Source organism: Python bivittatus, unplaced genomic scaffold (genome assembly GCF_059951505.1).
Source record: "Python bivittatus isolate LINGU-HERP-01145 unplaced genomic scaffold, Pbiv_v1 ctg000980_np1212, whole genome shotgun sequence".
Classification (NCBI taxonomy): Eukaryota; Metazoa; Chordata; class Lepidosauria; order Squamata; family Pythonidae; genus Python; species Python bivittatus.
The window spans coordinates 53,041,185-53,066,556 of NW_028277125.1; the positions used below are offsets into that span (position 1 = coordinate 53,041,185).

General features: G+C 35.8%; 1 protein-coding gene across 2 annotated transcripts in view; it reads right to left on the reverse strand.

Annotated features, from left to right (window-relative positions):
- Positions 1-693: 693 nt before the first annotated feature.
- Positions 694-25,372, reverse strand: part of CCDC186 (coiled-coil domain containing 186) — a 46,004-nt gene continuing 21,325 nt past the window's right edge. The window contains exons 3-17 of one of the 2 annotated variants that reach the window (XR_015794478.1): positions 25,014-25,140; positions 24,266-24,394; positions 23,805-24,017; positions 22,077-22,196; positions 19,693-19,797; positions 18,623-18,721; positions 18,373-18,459; positions 17,118-17,260; positions 14,193-14,448; positions 13,195-13,384; positions 13,017-13,097; positions 11,272-11,482; positions 9,248-9,467; positions 1,682-7,113; positions 694-1,557 (exon numbers count right to left, since the gene is read on the reverse strand). Coding sequence is in view for 1 of the 2 variants with exons in the window: in XM_025171465.2 (XP_025027233.2) it covers positions 7,030-7,113; positions 9,248-9,467; positions 11,272-11,482; positions 13,017-13,097; positions 13,195-13,384; positions 14,193-14,448; positions 17,118-17,260; positions 18,373-18,459; positions 18,623-18,721; positions 19,693-19,797; positions 22,077-22,196; positions 23,805-24,017; positions 24,266-24,394; positions 25,014-25,140 (2,065 nt within the window). In the remaining variant the exon portion in view is untranslated. Of the gene's footprint in view, positions 1,558-1,681; positions 7,114-9,247; positions 9,468-11,271; positions 11,483-13,016; positions 13,098-13,194; positions 13,385-14,192; positions 14,449-17,117; positions 17,261-18,372; positions 18,460-18,622; positions 18,722-19,692; positions 19,798-22,076; positions 22,197-23,804; positions 24,018-24,265; positions 24,395-25,013; positions 25,141-25,372 lie in introns of those variants that run through there. The other variant, XM_025171465.2, reaches the window with a different exon arrangement.

Sequence of the window (25,372 nt, forward strand, 5' to 3'; positions counted from 1 at the left end):
AGACCTGGGATCTGAAATAATGTTTTATAGCTTAGCAGGATGTGTGAATGCAGTTAATTGTGGGTTGGACAACAAACCAATTAACAAAATTAAGGCTTAGCATGATGTGTGAATTATCAGCAGTATTCTTAAATGCAAACATACATATATACATACATATACTAAGTCTATACTAAGTTCAGTTTAGAACCAGAGGGTATATGGAATAACTTTGGACAATGACTGAAACCACAGCCTTTCAACCTAGTTGACTACACAAGATTTTTCCAAGGATGAAGAAAGGTAAGAATCTTACCTGTTTGGTGTTTTGTTTTGTTTTTTGCTGAAAAAGCATAAAGTATTATAATTATAGAAGAAGCTTGAAACAATCATTGGGTTTTCTATCCCCAGTCTACTCTATGCCTTTTTGCCAATACAGGAAATAAAGATATAAAATTAGCTTCAAAATTTCTACTATGGGTAGTGATCTTAATTTAATATTGCCTACTTGCTCAACCCTCCCACTCTCACCCCTGCCACAGACTGGCAAGGTATGATTTGAGAAGCTGAAACTGCAGTCGTGGAAGTAGAATTACTATGTCCACTGCTTTTGTCAATACACCTTATAAGAGGCATCCCCAGTGATGTGTCTGCATCTCGTTTGCTAAGTCAAAAAGTCAACTGTCTTGCAAAACTACTAAAGAGAATCATCTGCACATTTGTTCATATTTATTATTTCAAACCCAAGATATACACAATATACAGCTACTTTTTAGAAGGGAGCAGAGAACCTTCATTTATACAGGAATATCTACAGAATATGTTTGAATCAAGCCATCCTTTTATATATTTTTTATCTTTAAATACAGCAATGCAAATGGATTTAAACATAGTTCCACTATCAGCACACCAACTAGATAAGTAAAATCCTTCCATTATGGGGGGAGGGGGGGGAAGCTGTGATTGTCAGACATGGCAAAAATGTCCCCCCCCTTTTTAAGAAGATATGCAAGGTTTTTTAGCACCACCTACTGTTGTTCATAGTAAACTATGCTTCATTTAAAGGATTATGACTAAAATACAAACAACACAAAGTTGTGTGCATTACTAAACAGAATTGTATTACAGAAAGGAGAAAGAAATCTCTCATCTTTGTTTTAAGAACTAAGAGATGTATTGTTAGAATATATTGTCAGCAGGGTGTGACTCTGCTGATTCAGAAGGCGATTTTGGTGCTTATCATTAAGCACCAAGCTTAATAGTATTTGCATAAATTTGACTCAAGGGAATGAATTTGCAAGCAAGCTGTTTTTACTGAAAGCAGAGCATTTTTTCAAGGAAGCCAATACTGTGGCAATAGTCACTCTGGAGACAGAAGAAATCAACTAGAGGTCTGTCTTTACATTTGTCCATTTGCTTGCTTTTGTGCATCTTGCTGGAGGATGGGAATGGTCGGCAATGGGGGAAATAGCTATCAGGGCCTGTAGCAACATCTAGTGATTACTTGCAGGCATGACTTGGTCACTGTGGTACTTAACACCAAAGTCAAACTATCATCCTACATCAGTATTGTCCAAACTTGGCCACTTTAAGATGAATGGGCTTCAACTCCCAGAATTCCCCAGCCAGCCATGCTGGCTGGGGAATTCTGGGAGTTGAAGTCCACTCATCTTAAAGTGGCCAAGTTTGGACATTGTCCTACATTAACACAATACTTTCCAGTGCTATCAATTCAGCCTGGCATCAAGCGCAAATGTGAAACCAAGTGATGCGCTATGTCAATCAGATTCCATTTGTGCATCCTTCAGATTCCTCACACTATGCCCCGACTGGTAGATACAATTCCACATTCTCAGGCTAGGTAGCGCCTTTTGTATCACTGGACACTTCAGCTGTGTCCTCAGATGACAGTGACGGTATCTCTAAGAAAGTGCCTTGCTACAAAGATCCCTGTGCTTTACCAATAACTTGCAGTTATGAATTGAGAATTTCTGACAGTGGCCCAGTATGTACAATCAAATGCTGACTTGAAAAGCCAGGATAGGCACAGTCTTACTGCACATTTGTTCCTGCTTCCCTCCACTGTTCATGCAAGCAGTGATAAAAAAGCCACAACACTGCAGTTAATCGCAGCTTCTCATAACATGGAAATCAGGAATTACAAAAGCCAAGTTTTGAAAGTCAGTTATGGCTGACTTTCCTGCTTTGACACTTAAGATCAGGAGAGAATAAAGTGGAAGCAAAACATCCAAATGTGGATGCAGTTTTAATGAACAAGATGGGATTTTCTTGATGGTAAAGGAAAGCTGGAATTGAAAACATGCTACAAGAAGCAAGACACTGAATCCAAATTTGTGGGTAATCTTCCTTTTCAAAAATATGTTTTATCCACTAATAGGTTTGGTTTCCAAGCTGATTTATATCGATATAAATTTACATTTGAAGACAAGCAGGACTGCTTCCTTACTATCCCATATTCCATTCTATCCCCTATTAACAAAACACAATGGCATCTTCAAAGCCAGACTGGTAATATATTTTTTTTCCTTTTGAGTTTACCCTTGATCTCTCTGTCCCCCAGTTAGGATGGCCTGGCAATTTTGCAAAACAATAAGCAGACTGCCTCGTCCTTCTTGGTGGCTCAAGTAGGTCCAACCTTTCTGAATAGTAAGAAACTCTGTAACCTTGTTTAGGAGACATCAATTTGAGCATAACAATTTAGAACAGTGTTTCTCCAACTTGGCAACTTTAAGACATGTGGACTTCAACTCACAGAATTCCCCAAGCTGGAGAAGCCAAGTTGGAGAAACACTAGTTTAGAAGATAATCACTTTCTGTTCAGGAAATATGCATTTTAGGATTACGTTACCACGGATCCCAGGTTCTGGGGAGGAAATAATACTGAGTTAATTGCAATTTGTGAAAAATACTGTACATATTTTCTACATGAATCATGCAAACTAATGGCAGTGTACCCTTTCATACTGGCTGAATCCATAACCCAGCCCAGCTTAGAATAGCCTAAGATTAATTTCAAAAGTTTCTTCTTTTCCCTTTGCACCTTTTCTTTCTGAGCTCACTCACTATGCTTAGTTCTCTCCATTTTCCTGGCTATAGACTTATCCAGTGCTCACGCTGCTTGGTTTGTTTTACCAAGTCTTCTCATTCAGTGAGCTAAAATAGTAAAAAATGAACACCAATGAAAAGCAGATTAGACATTAGCAGATTAAATGCTCTTCAATTTAGTTAATGCTGAACCATTAGTTTGGTTTCAAATGTTTGTTGCACGGATCCATGAGTCTCTAACCATCCTGAATATAAAAAAGCCACTCTAGTTTATTTACTTAATACTGCTAATAAATAAACAGCATTAACAACTTGTTTGTCCTAGCCATGTATTAGCTATTTATTGCTCCTATGGAAATGAATGATCTAAAAACTAAGTATCAATGGACATTGTTAGTGCTTGGATGGGAGACAATGAGGAAATACTAGTCTAGACTGGAAAAATAACATTTTAAAAATACCAGAAAGTTATAATAGCAAACCCGTATTATTGCCAATAAAACTTACAGACATGCCCATAAAAATCACCAAGAGCTGAGCTTCATTCAAAGGAGATTTTGGTTTTAATGTACTAGCATGGGAAATCAATTCAAACTTGACAGTTGTTCACTATTCAGAGCAAACAGAGTCATCAAACAACATCTGTCACTGGAGCAGAATTCAGCATCCTAAGAAACTTTGTTTTCATTAAAACTCCCTAAACTTGTCTCTTGCTCTTAGTCTAGCAAAGATATGTTTGAAAGATGTGGGTCATCTCTGAAAATGAAAACAACACCGGTGGATAAGCTTCTAAACTGTCAGACTGATGAGGTTCCATGATCCTATAAATGTCTCCAAAATAAAGGCTCAAGAGCATAGTGGCAATATTTTGCACACGGTGATAAAACCTGGAAACTGGTTGAGAGCAAGTCCCTGGGGAAAAAGAGATGGGAAAGAAAGCTAAAGAAAGCTATGAAAAGGAAAGGTGGGGAAAACAGGGCATTAACTTTAAGAAAAATATTCCCTGCTTTCAACTTGCTTGCATATTCTTTGGCTTAGGTGCTGACTGGATAACCAAAAAGTTATCTGATACCCATTTTGGGATAAGTGAGGTGAGGCTGGAGTGCACAAACACAAGGCTTATTAAGCCAAGACATAGGTGGTTATATATCTGACACAGCTTGTGTACTGAAATACATTTCTAACATGTAGAAGATGATCATGCTCACACTGAGGATATGTCAGATTTCTAACCGTGCTTTTAGAAAAGCTAGTTTCTTTGCAGTGACTGATAGTTACTGCAAAACAGCCTTTTGCATTACACAATGTAATCCCTTTGGTACTCAGACAAGAACTTATCAGCTTCCAACTTCCATATTATTCAAGAAAAGAGAAATGATTGTTCACTCAGGTTTGAATGCAGTTTAAACATTCTTCAGTGTAATAATTCAGTGTACAAACATGGACCTAGTTCACAGGCTAAAGTTTTGAAGGTCGGTGATATGCTGCTCTGAAAATGAATATAGTTCTGTCATATACATGAGACACTCTGCTTTTGAAAATACTTTGACATGCAAGCAGTGCTTAGATTTCAATCCTTAAAATCAATATTGTGTAATTAACTAGGGCATTCACTTCTATTATTTCAGTTATTTTAGTCCTAATCTCTTTATCATGAAGTAAAACAGAATGCAGAAAAATACCCAACAATAAGTCCAACTGCATTGGACAGAGGTTATTTCCTCAGAAAATAAAGGACTGCAGCCTAAATTTATTCTATACAGCAATGTCCACAACCCTAAAGATGCATTGTACAATTTAACATTATGAATCGGAAGCAAACATGTTTGCTTGTTGTAGTGTTGCTGCTATACATGTGTCTTATTTTTGGAAAAATATGAAAAGCACGGCTTTTAGAAAAATACAAACTCTAGCACTATATACACGTTTATACAAAGGATTTGTTTATATCACTCCAACCTCAAATGCTGCTGCTGTTGTTGTTTTTCAAAGCAACTCTTGAAATCTCTGTACTTTTCTCAAGGAAGGGCACCATCACATGCAACTATGTAAACAGCTCTAAAGGAGTCTGGTCCTTTGGAATAAACAATCACAAGGACTATTGCAACCTGAAACTGTTACTGGCTTCCTTTCATATACCAGGGACGGGGGAATAGAATAGAAATGAACACAAACAAGTTCATTTTATTGATGGAATGAAAACTATTGATTAACTTTCTGACTACCTTGGTTTAAAAGTAATCACACAAGATTTAAGTGTTCCATAGTAACACATTTTTGGACAGCAACTATCTTCATCCAAGCAAAAGGGGTAAAAAAAAAGTTAGGGCAATGTATTCATTTAAAGCCCTGTCTTCCTAAAAGGGCAGCAGGGATAAAAAGTGGAACCCTAAGTATTTGCCTAACATACCAGGTAGGACAAGTACAAACCTAAACATCTATTGCTTCCCTTTGGCCCCAGAGAAAGAACATAAGGATATTTGAGCTTCTTTCTATTGCACTGTTGCTCCTTAGAAACACAGATACATACATGCTAGTGCTTGTCAAAGCAATAAAAAAAAAGGAAGCTACAGCTTGTATCAGGTCACCATCACTTTCTGTTCTCCAAGAGGTTAATGCAGACATCATTCATTACAACTCCCCTTATTCAGAGCCAACCGCATGGTGACAATCTCCATCTGGGAGGCACCAGGCTGTGAGGGAAGGAAGGAGGGTGTTTTCATCGCCTTGATTCTCTCCACAACAACATTATTCACAGACTTAACTATATTTAATGCTTTACACTTTGTACTGGGGGAGTTGCTCTCATCTATGTCTTAGCCGAGATACCATTATTTATTATTCTCCCACTGCAGCAAATGAAGGGTAACTGCTCATTTGTAGTCTTCCTCCAGGTGTGCTAGGATGAGCTGCCTTGAGTGCTACACAAAACTGGGTAGAAAGGCAGAATATAAATATAACTTTAAAAAAAAACCTTACAGAATACCCAGCCAGTAACGTCACTGGGAATTTGGTAGTTGTTATTCCAGCTGAAGCTATATGCATGAAGATGGTGAATAACTGTCATCCTTTGCATTATTAGATTAATATTGTTAAATAGTTATAGAGGTGACCTCAGTATCTTCAGAATCTGGATAAATCTCCTTTTCCTTTCATCTACCCATATAGGATTTTATCAATCACTTGCACAGATATGTGTTACAGTCAACTGTGCTTACATGCAATAATTACAGTGTTATTTCCATTTCAATGAACAGAGCCATTCCGCAAGATCTGAGGGCTTATTGATTCTATATTGTTTTTGTCTTCCCATAGATACAAAATTGGCTTCAACCTCTTGGGTCAATATACTGCAGAGTTTTCTCAATCTTTTTGTTATCAGCATTTTTTTTTAAAAAAAAAGATACTATTCACATCTGAGGAATCAAGAGGGATTTTAAAAAATTGTTTTTGGTCAAGTTGCTAAAATACCTGTCATATCTTTCAACTGTATATTAAAAGAAAGTATACCATGAAGCCCTTTCCCAATGCATGTTATAAATAACAAATCGAAATATATCCAAGAATGCATGTATATTTAGGGGAAAAATGTATGCCCTAGAAGGCACTGGGGTTAATACGCATGCAACAGCCACCCATTTTTACCCCCATCTTCCCTCTGTAAAACAATCAACAACAAACACACCAGTCCTAGTACACTAGTCCATTCTTTAAAGCTGCTTCTTTAAAAGCAGAGCAGTTGCATTCTCTCTAACAGAAGAAGCTGCAAGTGTTGATATTTAGTTTCAGTGATGGATGGAAGTATGTTCAGAAAAGTTCAAGGTCTCCATTTGTTTAAGCAAAGCAGGCATTGGGATCTAGTCAAAGTTGTTCATAAGCAACTTTGCTTTATTAAAACTTTGTGGGACTAACAAAACATAGCTGGCCATCCAGTTTATATAATCATCAAAGCTGGAACGTCTACTTCTTTGGTCTTGCTCTCAGTTATGTTTGCTTCAGCCTCTGTTCTAGTTCATGTTGCTGCTTAATTAACCGTTCTATTTCAGTTCCCAGAGTTTGCAGGTTTTCCTTTGAAGAAGAAAGAGACAAATTATTAGCAGAACTTCCAATATTTAAATTCAAATAGAGCTACCTACACATTCAGAATGAATTCATTCAAGTATATTATCTGAACTAGCACATACTCATAAGATACAAGATGCATTCACTCAGTCATATTTTTTTTTCATCTATGCAAAACTGCCTTATTTTGGAAACTATAACTTCAGCTAGACTACATTTAAAAATATTTATTTCTAAAATGAATTGCAGCTATATTTCAGCATTACAAAGAAATCTTTGTGGGAAAAATATGAACTGTTCCATAAGCTTCATAGCAAGATTAAAGTCTTCAAACAAGTTTGTTTAGCATATAAAACTGAGTCACAATAGCATACTTTTATTGCTTTTAAACAAAGCCTGTCAATATTCCAGACTTTAAAGAAACCCAAATTCAATACCCAGTTAAAGTACATTTCAAGGATATTTGGATTCTGGAACAGCCTGATCAGGAAAACAATGGTAGAAGAGTTAAAAGATGGATGGGGAACTCTAACCATAATTTGTTCTCCATTTCTGATTCTAAGATTTCAATAACTATTATTTTAAAACATTCCTTTAAAAAAATACAATAAAATACAAACTAAAATAGTTAACAGATTCTACAGTACTATAAAATATACTCTAAATAACACATTTAAAATGGTAACACCAAGCAAGTCTATAACTGCATAAACATTACTTATTTGGGTGGTCAGTTAGTTTCTAAATCAAATCCAAGTTCTTACTTATTGCATATAAAGACTATATGGAAAAGATCTAGCATCTGTCAGACAACACCTTTTCATATCTCATTTTCCTTTGGAATTAATGAGTGAGATTCTGGTTCAGATTCCAACTAGTTATAAAGTAAGAATGTAATAGTTGGGACTATAGCCTTCTCAACCAAAACATTCATCTCTTCAGCATGACATGCTCTGAAAACTATAAAAAACGACATTAAGAAACTTTCCTTTTCCAGCCAGGCTTTGAAGTAGACACTTAAGTCTTAAATCTAGTCAGTCATGACTAGATTCATTGCTCTGGGTGGGATATATGTACAAATTAGCCCTTAAAAGGGATAGAGGTGATGAATTCTGAAACCCTTCCAATTTGCGCTATGCTGGCTGGTGACTAAGGAATTAAACTATTTTTGTTTCTGCTGTCTTTAACGTCAGCCTTCCCAGGAAACATGGTCATGATTAGCTCATGGTCATGAGCTAATTCTACTTTATTGTGAGGCTACATAACAGAATCTTGCAAGACTGAAAGTACAATTCTCTCGTCACTTTTACAGCCCAATAATTTAGGGAGCATCCCTTCTGAGCCTCTTGCTCTGCTGACTATGCAGCTGTGGGCTATGCTCCCTCTTATCTGACCATTCCCGAGACAGCATCTTGTCGTCCAGTTTCCCAAAGTCATTCCCACATACGATTACATTATCCTTTTTAAAATTTCCTCTTAGTTCTAACAGGAGTAAAATTGCCCATGCTTACCGACATTGCCAAGGGCTTATTCCAAGGGCCCTACATGTGAATGGAGAGGTTTTTGACCAGTGATTCAAAGGCAAACTGTGCTTTGAAATACCTGTTACCAGCAGGAACAATGGGTGAATTACAAACGCAGAGCTTCCCACATGTATACTTAAAGCCTCCACAGCAGAAATTCTCTTTCCCAGACAGCATTCTTCTGTGCTCCTGAAGGAGGATCCCCATCTTACCCACCCCCACTTAGAAAGACACATCTGAGGAGCTTCAGTTTTGGGATTAATAATGACTTTCTTTTATTAAACTTTCATACAATAATTTAACTATGTATTTACTTCATTTTGCTTAAAACAAGATCATACCCAAATCTAAAATACTTAGAAGTAAGCTCTTTTAGCTGCCCTGGAAATTATTCCCAGTGTGTTTAGAATAGCAGCCCTAATTCTAATCGGGCTTCCTTTAGTGTAGCTTTAGTCTTTTGTCTTAATGGAAACTGCTATTCAAATACAGATTTTATTTTGTGGCGCAGTCCCAGAAGTATTCCTCACTATTCTGCAATTTTTAAAGTTACTGTGAAATTGTATTCAGTATTTCTCTATTTTATAAAATTTATTTTGGAGTGTTATCTTAAAACTCACTTTTAGGGTAATATTTTTCAATAAAGTATCCTCCAGGACCGCCTGAAGTTTCCTGTTGATCTCCAGAGAGAGTTCTAAGGTGAGTCCGCTGTCTGCTGGGTGGGATGTGTAGAGAGAAGCCATGATCCCACCACGCCGACTTAAATGTACTTTATTGAAATCTGATGCTTCAGATGAAAGTGTGCCAGCTTCTTCCCGCAAAATGTAACTCTGGATTATTCTGCAAAAAATCAAAATAGTGTAAGATGATGTCACAGAAAAGCTTGGCCTGATTGAGGCTAGTGGGAAAGTTCTGATTCATTTGCATCACTCTTGCACCTTAACTAAAGAATTTTTTTTTTTTTTGCTTTTCCCAGAACACAAGTCTTGAATATGTCAGGAATGAGAAGTCCTGCATAGTAATTTGGAAGAGAGGGCCAGGCTCCTACTTATCTCTGCGTGTTCTCTACTGATCAAAGACAAAGGAGCCACTCCTATGGAACTTCAGATACGTACCTATGAGAATTCCAACTCCCTACCCCAATCAAGAAACAAGGATACATTTAACATAAGCCACAATGGCATACTTCATAAATAACACTATGCCATCAACAATGGCTTTCAATCCACACATAATGGTTTCAGAGATAATGATAAGCCAAATCAAATCATGCTAAGGTGGCTCAGTGCAATGTACAAAACTAATCACTGGGTCTTACAGTCAAGTCCTGTACCAAATGGTGGGCAGGCTGCACAGTCCAATAAGCCAAGTGATTAACCAAAAGCATTCTATAAGGTGTATGTTAAAATGTAATATGTGAACTGCCCATAATGTCATTCATTTCCTTTTCCACTGGACAGCATCTTTGTTTATTCAAATTACCCTCCCTCAACTATTTCTTGGGCTACATTTCCTCTCTCCTTACATGGAATAGATCATCCTCATACAGTTTAATTCCCCCAGATCTACACACTTGATATAGTGGGGGTCAAGCGTAGCAGCTTGATAGACCCAAATTCCAATAGCTAAAAATGTTTTTATGTATATCATAGCTAGTCAATGGCAAGTGGAAGAGAATTACTCCTTTTATGTGAAACAGTGAACAAGTGCATCTTTCCAGTCAGAACTGTATAAAGCTAAGGAATATGTTCATGCCGAAGTTTCACATTCCCAGAGTTATCATTAATACACAAAACTGGTAAGTAAAAATGTCTCATGAGGACAATGCTACCAAAAATCATTTAGTTGCCTCCAGATGGCAAGAGCTAGTTAATTTGTTCTGTTTGCAAATAACAAAATATGACCATGGAACTAATTTGGCAAATTCTTAGAAACTATCACTACCCTGGATATTGCTTTAAGAATCAGGTCTCTATAGCACACATATTTCAATGAGCAGTTACACAGGTGGGGGTCTGTAATGATATATTCTGCCAGGGTATACATTAAACATTTCACTGCAGTTATGTGCAGCCACATAATTACTTCAGAGTATTGAATGACAGCAGTTAACCCAAATATTTTTATATGAAGAGTTTTATCTCTAAAATAAGCCAGTGAAAGAACAGTGAGGAATAAATTTAAGCTTAATAACTTTCTAGCAAGTAATTACTTTTGATTCAGTTTATTGTGGGCTATTTTCAGAATTCAACTTTAAATCAGGATATAGAAATAAACATCTTTAATAGCAGAGAATACTTTATATACTGTAAATCAAAACATAAACATTACATTTCTACAGTTTAGTCAACATTGCTCTCTTCATTTAATTTCAGAACAAGTTCTGTTTATTACTAAGAGATTCTTTTTGCTGAATTCATAAGTAAGGTTGATAAATGGAAATTTCCCCTATTTATTTGCTCTATTAAACAGTGAAATACTTGAAGCTATTTGGAAAAGACTACCACCATTTGAACTTTCACTTTACAAATGTGCTGTGTTTACTGCAGGACAGAGCAAGACCGTGGCACAATATTAGGGTTACACTGAGCCTTTTTCTTTTCTTTCCCCAGCTAATGAGAACATGGACCATTATGGTACATACTTGGTTTTTTTCCTGATTTCTTCCACCAGTTGTTTGATGTGATCCTCCATGAACTCCATCTTTTCATTTTTTCGAGCATGCGCTTTCTGCAGTCTTACTATCCGCTCAATCAAGACAGTTTTGTCCACTTCAGGAAAATGATCAACTACTACTGAAGAGCCAGTGTTTTCTGGTGAACGGTCTTCATTGCTGCTTCGGGCATTAAGAGACCCTGCCAAACCAACTGCATCTTAATTGGATTGCCCAGTTCTAAGGCAAATCTTTCTCCCCCATCCCTTTGCTTTTTTCCTTTTCCGCAAGTATATATAAACATCTTCAGAATTAGGTCAACACTTGTCCAGGTAAAACTTTGTCTCTATTTAGGAACTAATAACATTCAGAAAAGTCACATTTCTTTAAATGAAATTAGTTTTGGCAGAGGAAATAAAAAAGAGTTGGAAAGAAGCAGACAAAAACACTTTGAATATGTATGTATGAATACCTCAAGGTGAATATGAACTTTAATACCAGTTACAGATCACACAGATTATTGACAGGTTCTACACCAAACAAGAGCTAATAATTTCTCTTCAGGTTAAAAGTACCATAGAAATAATGAATCTTAAAGCAGCAGGCTCATCATTTGTAACATGCAAATTGAGTCTTTCATTTGTGTATCTCCAGCTTTTGAGGTAGCAGTTTAAATCATCAAAATCTTATCTGCCACCAGAGGCATTTCTGAAGATAAAAATCAACAAATTATAAATGGTAGATCAAAATCTCCAAGCATTACTTAGGCATTCCACCATAGCCTCACAGAACTACCACTGCATTCAGTACAGAATTCTCAAACCAAGCTACTCTTTCAAAGACCTGCCTGACTCCATTTGTTCTGTTTGTGTGTGTTTATTCTGTAATAAAGAACATATGGTTCTCCGAATTTGGTTTTTGTGGGACTCTTGGGCAGAATGACTGAGATACAAGACTCAGAGAGAAACAAAAGAACATTAAATGTCAGCAAAAGAAGAAAAGAATCTCATGAGATCCAGAAATTGCTATGGGTATGGAATTGCCTAAAGATAAATGAAGATGGCATCCTTAAAGGACTGAAAATACAGCAGAGTCAGCTTGTGCTACCCTCAAAATACAAGCAATTGCATGAAGTTTGCAAGTATCAGCAATTGCATGAAGCAATAGGCAATATGAGGAATGAAAGAGTAGGGAAACTTACAGAAGATGGCTTCTCTTGGCTGAAAATTAGCTAGACTTGGAAAATTAATCACAACCGGGTGTAGGTAAGTCAAGCACCAAAACCTGAAGTGTACTAATTGTGTGTGAGTGTAATACATTACATCCACAGCCCACTTTGAAATTATTTGCATGTACTATCTTGATCTTGAAAAAAAGTACTGGCATCTGTGAATGCATCCTTACAGTTATACACAATTTTCAAAATTTGCCGAAGTTTATCCCGTGAGTTTATCCCTGAGGTGTTAGTGTGAAATTGCTCTGGATGTGGAAGACCACAGAAGCCTTAGGCTTTCAGGGAAGATCAAGACACGCAGTTACTATTCATTTTGGCTAACTGAGATTGGGCTTCATAAGAAAATTCAACACACCTAGGTACAACTATGACATAATCTATAGGAAACTGTTAACAATTGCTGGGGAAACAATATATTTTCATGGCAGATTTAACAGTTGTAGCATACTTTATTAGCATGGCTTTGTTTCTTCACAATTCAAAAATCAGCAAAATAACTCACCTGATGAGCTGGAACGACTCCCCATACTGCTGACTTCTTTATCACAACTGCCATTTTCAAGGCTATCCAATTTTCTTCGTGCTAATGAAACAAAACACAAGATCTTTGATGCAAAGCTGATGTTTTAATTCCTAGGTCAAACACACACCACAGAAGCCAACGTTTGAGAAATGTTAACCTTGCTGAAGTTGCTTGGTGAGGTCTTTAAGATTTGCGGCATGCTTTCGCTTCTGCGTAATGAGTTCATCTTTTAATTCCTCTGCCTTGGTGTTCAAATCTGCAGATGCTTTCTGTTGAGATGCCAGTTCCATCTCCAACATCTGGATATTGCTTCTGTGGAGCTCTTCTTCCTTCTTCAATTTACTTGCCTGAAAAATGACATATAATCAACATCCCCTTTCCATAGTAGTTTATATAATTTAAAATACTGGTATTTTTAAAATAAGAGAGACTCAAGAACAACTTGAAAAGTCGGGCCTGCTGAATAATTTGTCTGGTTCATCTGACTCAATTTGTTACAGGCCAACAGATTCTTGTTGGGGGTTTGCAGCAACATGGATTTACCATGGTAGGCAGAAACTTATTTTTTTATGGGGTGATTCAGGAATGACTTTTTCATTTTAATGAGGGCTTCCAACATGGAATGTAGGACAGAAAAGATTAAAACCAATTTAAGCAGTAAGCCAGAATAAAATAAAACTCTTAAACCAAAGTTAGTCAAATCAGATGCCTTCGGTAAAAGTTACACAAAATAAAAATGCTTTTACTGCCTGCCTGAAACCATTTAAAGGGCTAATCTCCCTTGGGGAGAGATTCAAACCAAGTGCTTCCCTGTTCTCCATATGCAAATCCTAAAAGTAAAAGTTGGATTTTGTAGGGTAAATATTAATTCTTCCATTGGCAGTTCATACTTTCCTACATCCACACAGGAATTAAAGTTTATTGTCCTGTTATGCCTTATGTGAACAAGTGGAAATGAAACGTAAACAAGACAGGGCTCCTGTCGGTAAGGAGAAAGCTGAACTCCAGGACTGATGTGAAAACCATTTAAAATGAATTCCCCTAAGAGGAACCAAATGCAATTTTGGGAGTGCTCCTTGATCTACAGCAATCACAGGATTTGCAGGTAGTGGGTGTGGAGGAACAGTGAAATATTTCACTAGCATTTTGATTTACCAGTTCATCTCTTGCTTGATTAACAAGTTCCAGCTGATTCTGTGACTCTCTCTCCATGAAGGTTAGCTTATCAAGTTGCATTTGTAAGGAGTTGGTTTCTGACTGGAGTTGGGCATTCTTAGTGGTTAGCTTTTCAGTGAACATCAACAGCTCAGATTCTCTTTTCCGGCTGCCATCTATGTCCTTCTGGAAATCACTAAGCAGAGTGTTCAGACTATCCACTTCTTCCTTCAAAGAGTTCATTTCGTGTTCATCTCTAAATCAAATGCATATTTTTAAAGAGTGAAATGTGGAATATAAACCAAGCCAAGTAAAGATCAGTTTCTAGTTTAGCTCTACTGGGCAAACACAAACTGCACACAAGACAAATCACCAATACCTGAATAGAACCTGGAGCCTGACATTCCTTAGCACCTACTCCACCCCACCCCAATTTCTTTTGGCTAAAGCATAGACAATAAAAGCAAGAAGTATATCAAACACTAGTAAACCAGTTACACTTGTCTGAAGCAAGTCTTGGTATCTGAAGGCTTGATCCAAATACAAGGTACTTACTGACTATTTAAGCAAGTAGTTATAGAAAATTAGAACATGATGTGACTTCTAGCCTTGACAGCATGTAATTAAATAGTTTTAACTTCCAAAGGAAAATGCATTTAATGACAGGAGTCACTTCTATCATCAGAGGTTACACATCAGCTTCAAACTGCAAACACTCTAACAACACATTTTATGGAAATGGGTTTCAGTGTTAATTGGCAAGAGATGCTTATGTTACATACTGCAAATCCAAAGGGAAGTTGGTGACATTGAAACATTCCAAATAATTATCATTTACAAAACCTGTGAGCTATATGGGTGGTTCTCCAATCACATGATAGCTGCCTTCATTTAATATGCAACATAATAAAACACCAAAGTAGTAAGGGCTGCACTTTAAATCCTAGTTTGCCTAGACCATATGGAAACATGATTGTGGCCAGACATTTTTTGTCTAGTTCCCCGTAAATTAGATTGTCCTGTAATCTACAAAACTGGATTCTAGCTGTTTAACCTTATTGATGTTAAACACAGAAAGCCACTTAAACTATTTCATCAACGTTTAAGAGAAGAATTATTGTCAGTGAGCAATGGCAAACCACTTCCATGCTGTTGTTCATAAAATTGTATGTATATCTCCAGAAAGTCAACAGGAGCTGAGTTTGTCTTGAAGGCAACTTAACTTTATAAGATACTGACCAAAGGATTAAAAAAAAGCCCCTCTTCAAGGAGATGAAGACTTAAAATAGACATGAATAAATACTGAAGGTAGCTAATTTCTTTTACAATATATATTAAAACTGAGGAAATCTGAACGTGGACCAATGGAGGTAAAGTGAAGGAAGAGGCGAATTTAAAATGCAAAGAGAGAGTAGATAAAGACTCCAAAAGCTGGTGCTGAAATAAAGGGTTTGAAGCTGCAAATTGATGGAACACCCTTGAGAAGTAGGAGAAAATAAGTTAAACACCCTTTAAAAATATCTATGTACTATAAAATTATTAGTTTTACATCTCACAATTCCCTCTAAGGAGTTTAGAGGAGCAAACTCTAAGGAGCAGATTTATCATACATTCAGCATCACAATAAATCTGGGAACATTTCAATAAATATATTCATTTCAATAAAGATATTTAAAATACTTTAACTGGCTACATTCAAACCAGCACATGGGCTCTAGAGCACACAGTGGCTTTTGAATCTTTCATGAACATTTTGTGGAGATCAAAGGATGAAGAATAGGTAGTAAATGATTAATCATGATGTCCAATTAAAAATGGAGTAAAACATTCTAAACTTTAAGACTACTAAGAATTTTATCACACATGTGTTGAGAGGAATGTACCAATATACTCATGAATATTGGCAAAAATATCAAAGAATATTTCACATACAATTTATCTTATATTAAGTTTAATTTTCCATGTAAAAGAAGCAAACTTTCCTATCTTGGTGAAACTACTGATCACAAATTTACTGTTGTTTTATAAGATTGCCTGGATAAAGTGGTGATAAATCCTCAGCCCCTGAGATAAATGAATGGCTAGTAAAATGCTTGAATGTGTCTAAAATGGAACATTAAATTATGAAATACACAGAAAGAAAGGTTATGGTAAATTATCAACTTGATAAAAATATGTACTATAAGCTAGGATAAATCTTATCTTTGCAAATGTTCCTGATAAGATCTGTTGTGATTTCAACTTTTTAAAGAATGATTCTTTATAAACTTATAAACACAAAAATGAAAGAATTAGAAAATGCTTATCATTATGAAAATAATTTCAGTTTTTAACCTCTAGAAATGGTTGCCTGTTCAGCAATTTCAAAAAGCTGAGCTAGCCAGAGTCCTTAGCCATGAATAAAGGTATCTGTGTTGATAGAAATACAGTAACAAAATCCTAAATAATTAAGATAAAGAAATATAAAAATATATTGTTTATATTTAGTATTAAATCTAACTACAGCATTAAAAAAAAATTTTCTTTTGAACTTACCATTACAAGAATTTAAACAGAAACCACCTTTCCATTACACCAACATTTCAGAAATATTAACAATAGCATTAGGACTCTGAAATACCTTGGTCTGAGTTCAAAACAACTGTTTCATATTAAAAAGTCAAATTGTTTCAGCCATTCTGCAAGCATTTGGTTGAATGAGACAATTTTGAACATGAAACAGGATACTTCAAATTTGAAATATCTGGTGTACCAGTATTAAACAGCAATAAATATTGCTTGATATTAGTAACATTACTTAAGTTAACTTCATAAAAAAAAACACAGATTATTTTGTTGCACCGAGCAGAATGTTTAAAATGGAATGTTCTGCATATAAAATTATTTTCATTGTTCAAAATAAAACAAAGAATTTAACTTTTGTACCTTTGATGTTGCTCTTGCAGCTGATCTACAGTTTTCACTTTGTCTAGCAAATTATGAATCTCAGCCTTCTGTCGATTAATAAGTTCTCTGTATTTTGATAACTCATCTTCTGTTCTCAACCGTTCATCCTCTAAACACTTGACCTAATAAAACAAACAAACCCAATTTGTCAATTTAAATAACACTTTATCTAATAGGTTTCATTAGTTTTTCAGGCCATTAAAATATTATCTGGTTGGAACAGACATACTAGCTAATATTTAACCTACTTTCTCTTCTCAATCTTCATCTGAAGTCTTCTTCTTCTAAATGGCCACATTTGGACATCATGCTAAGTCATGCCAAGGTACAATGACTTTCAGGATTGTTTGTTGCTTTCTCTTCCACCAAGATATTCCAGAAATATTTTGGAAGTTTTCACTTCCATTTCACAAAATTAGTTTGATAAATCTTGATTGATTTGTCAAAGCAAACCAAATGTGAACTCTGGGTTATAGGGTTCCTTATTTTAATTAACTATCATTTATAGTACAGACATAACACTAAATTGCAATTAATACAAAATTGAGCAAGAAGCTTTGGATCTCCTCAATTTTACAAGGAATAAAATGGGACTATGCATATGTGAGACCTAGTCATTCTAAAGATCAGCAACTGAATTAATTTGTTAAAGAATGCAACCATTATCATGGCACAGGAAGGAATTCCAGATCTGCAGGAAAGTATCATCATCATTATTATTATTTTGTTTTTGTTTTTGTGGTTTTAGGCTTCCAAATTGGAGAAAAATCCATTCAAACTATTGAGTAACTAAATGGGACAGGACATCTCTGCCCTGGGTAATCCCGGTGATGCCATCAAGGTTTTTTCGTCATCAAGGTTCTTTCACAGTGGAAACTGTAGGGGTCTGGGGGGAAGAACAGGCTTCAATTCAACCCTAGCAAGACCAAGTAGCTTGGGGTTTTAGGGCCCTGGCTCTGCAGATTTTCCATCTCTCGCTCTGGGTGGGATTGTTCATGTGCAATTTGGGGGACTAAAAACTTTGGCTACATTGTAGTGTTGCTTTTTATGATATCCTGTATTTTTATATTTTTTTGTAGTGTGAGCTGTCTAGAGTCACAAGGTTAGATGGGCAGCTATATAAATTCAAGAAATAAATAAACAAACCATATGTATAATCACATTTTCTAGAAAAGTTAATGAATCCTTGAGTTTACCACCCTCCTTACAGCTAGAGGGAACTCTCTTTCCTTACCTTTGTCCTTAGGGTTCGCAACTCATCCATGCCTTCCTTAAATGTTCGCTTCACATCTTCAAGTTCTTTTATCTTGGCATGATGGACCTTTGGGAGGGAAAAAAAACACCAAGATACAACTCTGCAATTTGGAGCAATGACTTTCAGCGTTCTTCCTTCTAGATGTGATTTGTATCGGACCTCTTTTTCCCATATTAATCTAGCAAGAATATATAAAAGAGCAACAACTGAAGCAAGTAATACATCTTACCTCTAGGTGATCAGACCTCTCCTGCAAATGTTTCTCCAGTTCTCCTTTGGTAAGTCGGAGTTTTATGTCCAATTCATTGGATTTAATTTCTTCAGACTCCTAAGAACATTATAGTTTAAAGTAGAAAAAACACGGAAGAGAAATGAGCATGTGAAGCAGACTTAAACACCCTGTCCAGAACTCCATACACAGAGAGGTAATATTATCTCAACTATCTTGAAGATGTAACTTATACATCTAAAATATCTATCATATGATCTATTCATTGTACAATTTATCTTATAGTTATCTTTCTTTCATTTATATTCAACCTAAAAGTTGTTTGTTTTTAGTAAGTCAGCTTTGGAAACAAATAGCTGCTTTTCACACCAGCAAGAAATAAGCAAAGGAAGTCCCTTTGTAACTTTCTGTAGTGGAACAGACGCACTCCCACACATTCTAAACATGTGGGACTCTGTGGAATGAATAAGCTCTCTTTGCACATTATACTGGAAGTGGGACAAATAGATGCAAACTCATGACAGATACCTTGACCTATTAAATGTATAGCTGTGTTATACAATCAGCCTTTTCAACAATAAGTGAGCAAGTTTAGAGACAACATCAGATGCTAAATCTAAAGAACATATATTTGCTCTCTGCATGACAAGTGATGACTGCCCTCCTGGAAATAAATTAGCATGACTTTCCTGCAAATTATATCTAGCTCCTATCAAGATCAGCCTGGATAATATTGAAATTTAAGACATTTTACAAAAAAAGGTAATGAAGGTTTTAGAGGATGCAATGCTTTGTACAACTGAATGATTACAGAAACAGTGCTATGTGGGACAAAAATCTGCTCATTTTAAGGAAATGATATGATATTGAGAAAAGATGACATTATGTTATAACTATTTGTAAATGGATCAAATATACATTAGATTAAAATAACTTGATCTTTTGCATCATCACTTATACACTGTGATGTGTAGTGCATCATAGGTCATTACTCTCAGTTTCAGAGAGAACAATTATACTTCCTGATTACAAGAAAAGATTTATATATTGAAAGTGAAATTAGATCATACCTGATATGTTTTTATTATTTCTTGGCAATTCTTTCGTATCTGGTCAGCTTCCTCCTTTGCTTGAGTCAACTTCGTTGCTGCCTCTTTAAGGCGATCTTTGGTCTCCTATAATGTAAATGATTTAACAATCATTAACTAACTTTAATATAAATAAGAACATTGGTAAATTAATTATTTATCATTTCTGCACAGAAATGATAACAGTCTACTTCAATGTTCATAGTGGAGCAGAGGTGCCCAATCAGAAGCTCCAAGATATGGCTCATCCAAAGCCTTGCATGTATATCCTCAATGCGCATTCAGACATTTCTGTTATTTCCATTTTCATTATCCACCTTCCTGTCCAGAATTTTTAATGTGACAGAAATAAAAAATAAATGCATAGAAAGTAATAGGGTTAAATTGCCTAAATTATCTTATTTTCAAATATCTGTATCTTATTTTAAAAGGGCCAAGTAAAGACCCTGGACTCAAAAAAAGGTTGCATATCCATTCATTAACATATGACCTTAAAAATTAAATAAAAGAACTCTATTCCTAGAGAAGCAGAAGATCTAAAAACTTAAAACTTACAATCCTATTTAAAATTACTTCAGGCTAAGCTCAGAAAGACCTGATTCACATTAAATACAAATAGGACAAGATCTTAAGGGACTGAGTGCATACATGAGCTTCTCAGCTTTGTTCTTCATATTAAGTTACAACAATTGTATATTATTTTTATTAAATAAACCTTTAGGACAGGTTTATTAGTAAAACAGACAATTACGTGTTAAGAAATATCTATTCAGTTATATAGTATGTTAAATGTCTGGCAGGTGGGTCACTACCTATTTTATGTCAACTCACATTCCTTTTGCCATTTTCCAACTTACACTAGATAAGGCCATTTGAAATAGGTGAAATAAGATCTATCAAGAACATATTCCCTTTGAATCAATCCTCTTCCCTACATTTAGAGAATCTGTGTGGTGAGATAGGTGAGGTTTTGGACTGGCAGCAGGGATATCCAGGTTTTAGTCCTCCCTTGGCCATAGGAACTCACATGGTGACTTTGCACAAGTCTCTCTCTCTCTCTCTCTCAACCCAACCTACTTGCCAGGATTGCTGTTGTCAGAAAATATAGGAAAGAGTACTATGTACACTCCCTTGAGCTCCTGAACGAAAAGGTGGAATATAAATCTAACAAATATATAACTTTAAAATAAATAAATTTACAGATTGCTTAGAAACTTTAAAAAAGGCTGTTTGTGAAATAGTCTGTTGATTACCATGTACTGTAAAAACTAAAGTCTTCGTGGTTGGTAAGTCTGGCAGAAAGAGAGCTTTTTAAAAAGTTAGAGGAGAAACAATGGCATCAACAGGGCAAGCAAAAAGGGGCCATTGTATTTATGGGAGTGATACATGTGAAAAAACTGTCATATGATCTCCCAGACATACAGACTGTACCTGCAGCTGATAAGTTTTTCTCACACACACAAATTCTCTCATGAATAGGGAAAAGAAACAGCTAAACAGCTGGCTCAAAGAAATTGGTTATAGGATTCAGAGAAGCAGGAGGGAAAATGATTAGCAAGCAAAAATGGAATGAGGCAGTATCAGACTGCTCAAGAATTACAGGTTCTTGGGTGATTCAAGATCACTGAAGACAGGTCAATGAAGAGGTTGCTATGCATGGAGAAAGATGACAGACATGGGATCAGTCCGCCTGCCAGAGATACTTATTTAGAGGAGATGATGATCCATAGATCCAAGAAGATCAAAGATGTTGCCAGGTAAGTTTCAACTAACAATCCCTGATTAACACAATGGGGAACACAATTACCAACAGCTTAAGATAGACACATACTGCTACATTAGAAAGAGCAACATGAACATAGTTAATCTCCAAATGGTAGAGCAATGAAGGTCATAAATCAGTTTGTCACATTCCACTCTCTTCTGAAGTCAAAAACAGAAGGGGAGGGGTCTGCAGTAGGCGGTGTCCTTTAATGCAGTGTTTCTCAATCTTGGCCACTTTAAGATGTGTGGACTTCAACTCCCAGAATTCCTTACCCAACCATGCTGGCTCCCATACTGGGAGTTGAAGTCCACACATCTTAAAGTGGCCAAGGTTGAGAAACACTGCTTTAATGAATCCCTTGTATAATTAGCCTTGCTTAGCTGAAAGAGAAACTAAACCCTTTCTAGCTCTGAAAAATTCTGAATAAAGAAAAATTCTGACCTGACTCTTAAGAAGGTTCTTGTGTGCTTTGTTTTATCCATTTGAGCCTAGAGAACTCTTTGACAAAACACTCATAAGCCTTTTATAAAATACACAGGTCAAAATACACAGATTTGACAATATTATTTTAATTATATTAATTTAAATTAAACACACTGACCTTGTGTAAATCCACCTCAGCCTTTAATTTGTTTTGAGCCCATTTTACTTTGATCACATAAGAGTTGACTTCTTCTTTTAATTTTTCAATTTCTCGGGACATTCTGGTGGTTTCATTTTCCTTTATAAAGAATAATTTTAGAATACTGATGTTAATTAAGCCTATGTACACTAATAAAAAAGTTAGTTACTTTTTTGCAAATAATGAACATAATCACAACAGATTAACCAAAGCGGAACATGAAATATTTGGATTTTATTGACTTTGAAGGACTCTGCCTGCCTACATCTAATCAGGCTAGTGACAATGGAATATAATTCCTGAAAGGTCCTGAATCTACATTCTGATGTAATCATTGATATTGCAATGTTTAATCAAGGCACTGTAGAATTGGAAGTGGATGTTTAAGCTACTGAATCTAACTACTTACCCAATGCAGGAATGTAAATTAAAGCATTTCTGCAGGCGGCTGTCCAGTCTCTGCTTGAACACAGCCAATAAAAGCAATTTCACCACCTCTCTCAGTAACTCATACTAATATCAAAGCTACATATGTTAGCATAAAATCAAATTGTATCCCATCTGAATTTATTAAAGCACTTGTTATTCTTCTTATTTTTCTCACCCTGATTCTAGCTATCTCTGGTGGGGTAAATCCTTTTTTCTATTTTAAGAAAAATAAATCTTACACTGAGAAAAATATGACTAAGGCAGAAGGAGGCCAGAATGAATTTATAATGCAAATGAGCCTTCTGGCCAGTGTAGGTTTTCCTTTCTGTTACAAAGCACAAACACTTTTAACTTCATATATAAACATGCCTTTAAACACCATGCACATAATTCAAATGTCACCATTTGGGGGCAGCAAATCCCTCACTATACTGAGAAATATGAAGTAATTCCTTTTTCAACCTATCACTTTCCAATACCATAGCATTCCCCGTTTCTTGTTTCTATAATGAAATATTTCTAATTCTATAAAATATTAGTTACCTGAATAAAACTATTAAAGGGCCAAGAAAACTATTTTATAATTGACACATGATATATGAATAACAGTGAGGTCTTATTATTACCAGAGGTATTTTACATTGTATAGGTAAGTAGACTTCCTTCCTTTTTCCATAAATTAAGAAAATAAAACACTCCAGAAGGTGACACAGGTCAAAATACACAGACTTGACAGTATTATTTTTGCATAAATCAGGATAAGGATATCGTGTCATGAATATCAATATGCCTGGAGATTGTGGATATCTCTTTTTATACCTGACTGGCAACTTGCTGTAATGGACTTTCTCCTTTTGCCCTGAGATTCTTTTAATGACAAATAGGTAGGTAGGTAACAAATAGATATAAAGCTGACATTTACAAGTTTAGGAATGTTTCTAAGGCTCAAGTGGTGGATAGCTGCAACCCATACCTTTCTTTAAGAATATGCGCATGATTTGAATTCTGGGTAATCAATAGTTTTGTAGTGGACCATACCAATCATGGGAGCCAGTCTGTGTTTAGGCAAGCTCTTCCATGGTAGTTGTTTTCTTTAAGTGCCCCAAAAGATATCCAACTCACCACAGATATATAGATACAATAAATATGTACAACGTTTTCTCCTTTGCTTCATTTTACTGTGCCTCATTTCTGTACTTCATGTGCAAGAACCACCAAGTGATATAATTTTTGCCATTCAAGGTGACTACCAAAAGAAAGTCAATACAAATAGTATACCTTGCTTTCAAAGAGTTGGTGCAATCTTGCTTTTTCCTGGGAAAGCTGCTTGATTTTGTTAGTATGCTTTTCAATATCTTTATTTGCATCTCTCAGTTTTCTTTCAAGAACCTCCTTTTCCTTTCTGAGATCTAACGACTCCTTTTCTCCTCTAACATACTTCATGACCATAGCTTCCTTTTCTTGACGGGCTTCTTCACATTTCTTGTTTGCCTTAGAATACCAGATGTTACAAGTTTACTTTTAGCCATGAGAGCAAATACATGTTTTCATCTCCAACGAAAATAAAAATAGGTTGAAGTGAAGGATTACAAAATACATAGTTTCCTACAGAGAATGGAGAGAAGCCTATTTCTATTAACTTGGCTCTCAGCGAAGTTAGAATAGGTAACATAAACACGTGATGGGCTAAAACAGCTGACATTCTGATCTAGGAAAGTATCACTATGCCTCCTAATCACCTGATCTGTACGAAGGGCCATCTCTTTGTGCAGTTGCTGTACAGCATTTTTTGCAGCAGCATCCTGGGATATAAGTTTATCTTTAACTGCTTTAGCTTCTTTTTGAAGGTCTTCTATTCTGATTTCCAGCTGTAAAGTGAAAACAAATGTCCATATATATTTTGACATGATGTGTAACTTGAGGAACAGTCTTAGAAAACTGACTAATTAAAAGTCACAGTTTCTGCATTTGTAAACCTTAGAAAAAAGTTAAACATAAGAGTTTGACAGCTGGAGCCCAACACACCAATATGTATAGTACCTGTCAAAGAAATACATGATACTGCATCTGCTGCAGTGATAACCAAAAGAATTATTTTTTAAAAAAACTCGGTTTTGGAACAGACGGAATATCCATATAGGATGTAGCTGGAGTGAGTTCAGAAGTTTTACAGAAGAACCAGTGGGAAAGCGAAGAAAAATTAGCATGCAACAGGGAAGAGAAAAGAATAAAGCATATACACATCGTTTTTAATATGGTCCAGCAAAGCTTGAATGTGGTGGATTCTTACTTCCTTTCCTTTCTGTAAACTTGCTCTGCAATTGAAAAAAAATTATCACCAGAAAAAAAAATTATTGGTTTTAGACTGTGGCAAGAATAATCTAAAATACAATTTACTGAAGATCAGTTTAGGAGTATAAACACAAATACACAAACACACAAAGTTTCCTGAGGGACACAAAACTTGGATCAGCATAAAACTCTTACCTGTCTAATTATATTGAGATGTTGCTTTTCAGTTTCTGTTCTCTTCTTCAGTTCATCCTTTAAGTTGTCCTTTTCTGAACAAATGTCCAAAATTAGTTCCTGATGCTTTTTGTTTTCTTTAATCAATCTGTCCATTAAAATAATTAAAATAATTGATGAGGCAATGTAAATAGTTATACAGACAGATCCCTTGCCCTACTTGGAACTGCCACAGGGACCAAGAGATTTATTTAACATGTGGTGCACTTCCTCAAAAGCAATAACATCAATTAAAATCACTATAAACTACCTCAAATTGAAAAGGCCTGAGAAAAGGCCTAGTAAAGAAGATCTGGCCTCACTGTCTAAAGACAAAAACC